The 8,521-nt window shown below is 41.5% G+C and overlaps 1 protein-coding gene across 1 annotated transcript; it reads right to left on the bottom strand.

Annotated features, from left to right (window-relative positions):
* Positions 1-158: 158 nt before the first annotated feature.
* prmt6 (protein arginine methyltransferase 6) lies at positions 159-1,665 on the bottom strand. The gene has a single exon (XM_051411159.1). The coding sequence runs from the start codon at positions 1,616-1,618 to the stop codon at positions 569-571; it is 1,050 nt and encodes a 349-aa protein (XP_051267119.1). The 5' UTR covers positions 1,619-1,665; the 3' UTR covers positions 159-568.
* Positions 1,666-8,521: the final 6,856 nt, after the last annotated feature.

The following is an 8,521-nucleotide window of genomic DNA, read 5'->3' as shown; positions in this document are numbered from 1 at the left end:
TGGTTCATATTCATATAACTTGATGTGTTTACCATATTTGCTGAGTAAGAGTTTGGTGCAAAAGGAATTAAACACTAATCCCAAATAAAGGCAGGCTGAGTAAAAGCCTTGGCTAGTGAGTTAAAGTTCTACGGTATACAGTATATTCCTTATTCCAATTCAGGGGTCAAGTTATTTATTAGGCGTTAAAACAAGCATAAAACAACATAAACAACATGTACTGTAGTCCTCATATTGATTGTAGTAGTCACTGTGTGTGTGTGTGTGTGTGTGTGTGTGTGTGTGTGTGTGTGTGTGTGTGTGTGTGTGTGTGTGTGTGTGTGGCTACTTAAACAATATGCTCTAAATGTTTTAAAACCTTGACCTGGAGCCATGGGACAAACTCTTGAACGTGTGTGTAGATGTCAACTGCAGTCATTTCATGCATTTCAGACCTCATGTGATGTTATGGTTTCAGTTCACACTGGTCAAAAATACAGCCATTGCTAAACCTCCCCTCAGACTCACAGTGAGCAGGTAAAATAAAACAAGGACTGACTGAAATGAAACACTACATGTTGCTGCTGCATTATGGCTGAGCTTCACTGCTCCAGTCCGGGATGGAGAAAGTCTTGGACTGTCTTTTCTGCTCTCCTATCGTGTAGTCCGCATGGATACATATATGTCTGGCGCTTTCCTCCGAGGGATACATGCTGACCTCTCCGGTAACCACGGTGTCTTGCACCACATTCACCGGAGCGTCCAGGTACAGCACCGCCTGCTTCCAGTGGGTCTCCGGGTTGAACGGAGACGTGGAGAGCACAAGCGGCTTGTCCGGGCAGGGGAAAGTCACCGTGAAGTACACACAGAAAGCATTCACCGCCGCCGAGCCGAACGACTCGCACCTGAACTTGCCCTTCACCGACCGCAGCTCCTCCACGGTGACCGAGTGCAGGTCGAGCTCGGCGAAGCGGGCCGGGTGGGAGAGCACGTCCTCAACGGTCACCGAGTTCACGGTGATGTCTGAGTTCATGATACACCTCGTGGCGAAGTCGGACATGCAGGACATGTCGACGCCGTACTGGTCTTTGACGGTGTACCAGAAATGTAAGCGGTCCTCCACCACCGGGTCGCTGATGGGTGCGATGTAGAGCTCGGCTTTGTTGGGCAGGATGATGCCGCCTGGCTTCAGCCATTTGTCGCGCGCGTAGAGGACCGAGTTGAGCATGGACTCGTGCAGGAGGGCATAACCCATCCACTCGCTCACTATCACCTCCACCTGCTCCGGTAGGTCCACCGTCTCCACCGTGCCTCGAATGACTTCAATGTTGTCCTCCATATTGTTCTGTTTGACTATTTTCACAGCCTGCTCGGCGATAGAGCAGGCTTCAACGGCGTACACTTTCTTAGCACCGGCTTGTACACAGAAAATACTTAAAACACCGGTTCCTGCCCCGACATCCAGTACAACTTTACCCCGTATGGACTCACTGTTCCTGAGTATCGCCATCCGGTACGTGTTAGTACGGACGTGGTCCGCTATCATTTCCTCGTGGATGGTCACATCGGTATAGCTGTCAAAGTACAGTCTGTCCTGTCGCGTTTTATCCAATTTTCTTTTCTTTACGACATGAGACATCTTCTCGGTTGTGGTGCTGCAGCCTCTCAGTGTTTTGTTGCGTCGCTTCCGCATTGTGAAATCTGGAACTTGTAGTTTTTCCACATCACACAATACGAAGGACATATGTTTAAGTGGACTACAATTCCCATAAACCAAACGACAGCGACGGAGTGGTCGCACTGCTGCATTCACTGACAGGGGGAAGATCGTACATATGAGGTTCTACTGGATAGAGGAGAGAGTGATGGAAAATACGTCCCTCTCTCTTCTTTTCTCTAGCTCACCACATCAGATGTGACATTTCCTAATCAGGCTTTTCTGGAGTGAATAAACCACCTGAGATATCCTCATAATTGAACAGTTATCAACACAATCATTACACCCTCATTAGTGTTGCTTTTGAGAACAGTGGGCCTACATGGAGATTCCTTACTTGGACACAGAGACTCATTATTTTTCTATTATTGCATCTATTGTAATACATTACATTATTGGCCCTCTGTGTTTATTTTAATACAACTAATGTTATTCTTAGACAAATTATTACATTAGTTATGAAACTATATAAACTCATTTTCAGCTTTATATTTTGTGTTTTATACATCTTTCATGTGAGAATAATACATTTTCTTTCATGATTCACAACAGCTTGGTAAGTGAAAGAGGACTACACAGTGTTTTATTCATTTTGATTTGATTCATTGATGTCATATTCCAAAATAGAAAAAACAGACCTGTAATACATTTTTATTTTTGATGACTAAATAATATTGGGTTCTGCATCAATATGGACTAATTTTTAAGGTTTTTTTTAGATCCACATTATATATTTATTTGTGCTTTACTTTGTGCAATAATTTGTCAAATTTAAGGCAGCTGCTTTTTTGGTAGATTTAGCTACTTTTGAATAAGTTTAAAGTTTCCCTAATCCCTCATTGTTCTGTTCAGTGACACTGAAACCTTGAGAGGTTGTCTTTATGACAGTCCTTGTTTAGAGTCAGGTTGGTTCAGGAGTTAGAGCTGTTTCAAGTTGAGTATAATATTGTACATACAGGCAATTTTAGAATCATAAAGCAGACCTGTAAATGTGCAAACATGTTCACTGTCACATACCGTATTTTTTATACATACCTGAGATGTTACTTAGAAATATACAATTAAGTGTTCCTTTCAGAAAACTGGAGTCACTGGATAATGAACTTCATTATCACCACCACCTCACACAGCACATGCCAGGAAGGGGACATTTTAATAGTGAGCTGTTACTTCCATTTGGGCTTACCAAAACATGAAATGATTTCATATTAATATTACTATAGGGCAACTTAAAGATTACAGAAGCCATTTTTATTTTCCAGGCATGCATTTGCACTGTGCAACATGTGATACTAGACACTATCAGATTCTTGATACTGTATCTTCTTGTCATATTGCCATTGCAGGGTGTTACATTTCAGGTTACATCTGTGAGAACTCAACTGAAGCAAGGAATTTTCTGGAGCATTTCACTCTATAATTAACACAGGGTCCAGTCATCTATCCACTGTACAGTGTCTATCTCATAACAAGCTGCACAGCACAGCGTGGCCATTACCAGTTTTGAGCTTTCCCCAAAGTTATGGCAGGCAGAACACAGCTGCTTGTGGCTCAGCTCTCCTCTCTTCTCGACAGCCCTATGGGCCAAAGATACTGGACAAGTCAGCAGGGGCTGTATCCCATTTCATAAAGATGAAAAGAAAGACAGAAGGAAGCAGTGGGTTGAGAGGAGAAATACAGCGAGATGCTAGGTATTTTGTTGATTGCAAGACTACCTTTTAAAAGAAGAAGACAGTATGGCGTGATGCAGGGAATGTGAAATAACAGCAAGAAAATATTGCTGGGGAATTTGCGTGTGTGGGTGGGTGGATAGGTGGGTGTGTATGCGTGCATTCACATTTACATGCTTCTAAATTTAAAGCACTGACACTCCTGGGAGAATGTGTGCATTTAATAATTCAGGCTTTTCAAAACTATATAGAGAATAAAGCAGGGAAATAATTCTGCATGAACTGATATGTTTTCAGCTTGAGTAATGGAAACAGCAACCATCAAGGGAAATGAGCCATACCTTTGTAGTAAATATTGACTTTATATTCAAAGCTCCAGCGTTCCCTTTTGGATATATTTGATTTATGTTAAACCGGGAACACAATAACGCCAAACATTATCTAAAGATGCAGTGCAATCCTAAAGTGAGCCAAATATCAAAGCTGGACACTCGCATCAGACTGGTCAAAAGCAAAATTGGACTAAGTGCTATGGAGGAATGGAAATATACAATAGGATAGATTACTGGACCGTGAAATACAAACAGTGGAATTCAGATTGTGATTGTATGCACTTGGCAGGAAGGTTTGCAGGTGTTGTAGCTGGTAGACAGAACAGACAGACAAGCAGCTGTTGGCCATGTTGTCCTCTCCTTCTCTCAAGCTTCAGGTATAGAACTGCTGCCAGGCCCAGACACAGCCAACACCCAGCTCCCACTGAGATACCTGGCATGGCTTACCTTTATCCTTAAAGTAAGTAAATGACAATGTGTCTGTATTCATGCGGAGACAAGTCTGCTATCCAACCAGCTGTTACAAGTGACCCATGTTCAGGTCATCACGTTATTGGTTTGTTGCCCTCCTGCTTATATCCTTTTTGAATTTCTGGACAAACTCTACATACAGCTTTAGTTAGTTGCTTCAGTTTCTAGAAGTCACAGTTTGAAAAGGATGCTTTCATGTTTGATCCCAACAGAGCTTGAAATAAACTCTGGAATGTGTTAACATTACTATTTTTTTATTCTGTATGGTTTTAAATTGTAATTCATTTATGTTTTACTTCATTATGGATTACTTCCAATGTTAATGTTTTAAATCTATATTCTCACATATCTACAAGACGTACCAAGACGCCTGCTCACAAACCTTTTCATATTACAGCTAACCAGGACACAAAAATGTTTCTGAAAACATTTGTGGCGAGACATAGGTATTGAAGTAACACAATCTTGATTCATATTTAATCAGCACTTCTGTTGTTTGACAGTTTGATGTGAGTTTTGTGAGCCTGCTGCATTACGCTGGATGGACTTGCAGACTGGACGCAATACGATAGACTGCAATCAATTAGCAAGGAAACATTTTACTTTTCAAATCTGGACTGGTGACACTCCTCTGTCAATCATCGACTCAAATCCACCCCATATTAGATAAAGGACTGTGATTGGCCCGCCCAGAACCAAGACGGGTGGAAAATTGTCTGAATGGGAGGGCGGCCAAACGCATTTGCCAGAGCAAATGAAACATCATGAGCTCGGCAGACTAGTCTGGTCCCAGGCTACAATTTACCAGTACATTGGGGTGTTTTTTTTTTTAGCACAGTCCTGTTGTACAGAATGTCTTCTTTTATATACATGAACAGAAACACAGAAATGGCCTGTAAATCTGAATTCTTCTCCGCTCTCAAATGAGAGGGGGATTTTATTTAAAAGCCACATATTTGCACAGATACGCACAGCTCATCCTCTTTGATTAAACTTGGCCATGTCCTGTTTGCATATCTAAATCATAGCTCCACATACAACTGATTGGGGATCAGGTCTAAAGAAGGGCAGAGGCGTGCCTGAGTGGGTATATGTGTGTCCTTTTTTTTCTTTTAATGTGTGCCAGTACCCTATTTGTGCCTGAAACATGTGTAAATTCAGGGATAATGATGAAGGTGGGAGAGGTGGTGGACAAAGCAGCGTAGGCAAGGGCCGGTCAAGCATGGACATTGGACAATGAGGGGTGTCATGGGAAAATCGATATCCAGCTTTTTTTCTTTCCCCATCCTCTCGTCCCTCAAGATCCAAAGGTTGTCGTGTCCCTGTGTGTGTGTGTGTGTGTGTGTGTGTGTGTGTGTGTGTGTGTGTGTGTGTCTTAAATGGAGAGAAGGAATGTTTTCATATTATAAAGGAAGAGCGAGACAAAGTGGGATGAAATATCATAAAACACAGACATTTCAATAAAGTGATAAAGTTAATATGTATCTATAGTAGGCGAGAGGGATGAAGGGGAGAGCACTGTGTGCGCTCTTTGTACTGGAAGCTCATCGGCAGCTGTTCTCTTCGTGGCCAGCTGCTGTCAGCATGCACGGCCTCATGGGAACTGCCTGCGTCCTGTCAGTATTACTGGACCTGTCAGCTGCTGCACCAAACACACAAACAGTAAGCCTACCTTGCATACTTGGATATGTACACACATGGATAGCCACCTGCACAAACAGCATGCAGAGGCCACTGCAAGACACCTCAGCCCATAGTAGTCTGATACACACACGCACATACTGTACAGAATATATACTGTACGTGCACAAGGGCACACACTGCCATCAGTTTTGGTGTCATGAGCACCCATTTCAGAGGAAGGCAGACTGCTGAGCAACAAATACAAAGGTGCAATGGCTTCATATTGATTGTTCCCGGGGATCAATACCAGGCTACTTTGATATCTCACTCCCAGATAAAGAGCCCACATCTGTGAATGCTGGTGTGTCATAACACACTTTCCATCTCTTATTCACCTCCGTATTCACCAGTTTCTTACAGCAAACTTAATTCATCTCACCCAAAAGACTGTTTCACGCATGGATCCATCTGGATGCCTTTTCCAAGTGTGTGTTATCTAGTTTCATGCTTTGACATCTCCCTATATGGACACAGTGTGTGCCAGTACTTATCAGTGGAAAAGTTATAACAACAACTAGAGCGAGATTTCCTGCACCAGGCGTTTTCATTCCCCTTGTTTGTACAGTTCACGAACCACTACACATACGCACACCACTCCCAAGGCTACCTCGTTTCAATCGCCACAACCAATCACTTTACAGGAGCTTGGCCTGTCAATCCAGAGCCCCTGTAATCAATTCATTAATTACATCCCTTTCCCTGCAGACTCACTTTCCTCATGCCACCCAAGTATCAGTTACATTACACTGCAATTAGATTAAATTACTAAGTACAACCTGCATATGACAGCCCTTATGGCGGCGTCAGGGGGGTATTATGCTGACTCCATGACAAACCCACTGCGCAATTTGTAAAATGGAAATTTTGTCTGTTTGTTAATGGAGGTTATTTGATAAGTACATAAATGAGGAGATACTGTGATAGTCCCATCAGGATTCCACAAATAAAAATTCCATAGTCTGAGGTATGCTATGCTGCTTGAAATAATATTTTACAATAATATAACAAACAAGGTCTAGTACGGCCAATTATTATAACAAATATATGTTCATTTATTTATCAATCAAGGATAAAACGGCTTGTAAAACACAGTATGTCTTTAAAGGCATTGTTTGACATTTTGAGACAGACATTTATTTGCCTGCTTGCTGAGAGTTACAGTAGATGAGAGGGTCAATAACACTCTCATATCTGTACACTCAATATGAAGCAAGAGTCGTATGGTGATTAGCTTAGCGACTCTGCCCATAGGTAACCAAGTCCTCATTACCTATGGGCACCTCTAATGCTCACTAATTAACATGTTTTGTCTCATTTGTTTTCAGTTATTTTCCAGTTTTTATGCAAATCCTATCACCAAAGTGGTTGTCCATCAGACTGAGCAACATTGCCATAGCCATGTGACTAGCATTTTTTTTTTTACATGACTTTCAAAAATGACGGATTCCTTTCCTCAGCTGGAATTTAGATCTCAAGAACCACTCCACTTATGAGATACCTGCAACACTATCTACATAACCTTTTTACATCAACAGTGCAATGGTTTCTACTGGTAAATGTGTGTAAAAGTAACCCAATTTGAATGAAATAATGGATAATGGATAAATAATGGTAAATACTGGTGGAACTAATACATGCAGAAAGGTCTGTAGCTAGGCGTCTGGGAGTTTCAGCTCAGCAACCAGTCGTGTTCTGCACAAAACAGGATTACCTGATAATCCTGTCTCATACGTGAGACTTAGACTTTTCTTCTACTTCTTCTACAATAACATCAGGACGAGGACTATGGATCACCAGCGAGCCACGCCAACTGCAGACCACTAAAAAATCAATTCTGCCTCCATTCTTTTTTTATGAGAAGCAAGTAATTCACGTGTGGTGCAAAGCAAGCACACAACATGAGGCAAAGGGCAAGAGATGAGTTGAAAATTCAGTCCACTCCATGCCAATGCATGCTGTGTTTGCCATGAGAGGATCAATCCATTTGGCCAAAGAGGATGACATTTTGGGTAATGCTTCTTGGAGCTTTCACATACTTTGTCATGAGGAGGAAGTTAGAGTTCTAGAGTTTCTCTCTAGCTGTGGGGATTGTGGAGGTAGGAGTCAAATATGCGATAAATATAGAGTTAGATGAGAAGATACCTCTAAATTATCTATCAAAGGCATAGTTTGACATACTAGGGAATGCACTTATTCATTTGAAGGTCAATACCACTCTCATGTCTTTTTGCTAAATATGAAGCATCAGCCAACAGCCTGTTAGCTTAGATTGACATAAAGACTGGAAAAAGGGTAAAACAGGTCATCTGGCTCTGCCCAGAGGTAAAGAAATCCAGCTTCCAGCACTTCTCTGCAAAATTAAAAAGTGTATTTCCCAATATGCCACTAATGCTTCACACCTTTGGTCTGACTAAAGTTGAATCACTCTTAAGAATGTATCAATATTTTTTTATGGATTTAGTCAAATGTGTTCATGCATGTATTAAATTATGAAAAATACTATATATATGTAAATACAAAAGCATTGTTGACGTCTTGTCTTGCAAATCATCACATTCATTATGTGTGAAAAACACAAAACTTGGATTGTAAATTATGAAATCCAACATAAGCACGTTATTCATGTGCTAATTTGACTAAATAAAGGAAAGAAAGCCGATTTCAAAGTG

Source organism: Dicentrarchus labrax, unplaced genomic scaffold, assembly GCF_905237075.1.
Source record: "Dicentrarchus labrax unplaced genomic scaffold, dlabrax2021, whole genome shotgun sequence".
Taxonomy (NCBI): Eukaryota; Metazoa; Chordata; class Actinopteri; family Moronidae; genus Dicentrarchus; species Dicentrarchus labrax.
This window is presented reverse-complemented; position numbering and strand designations above follow the sequence as displayed.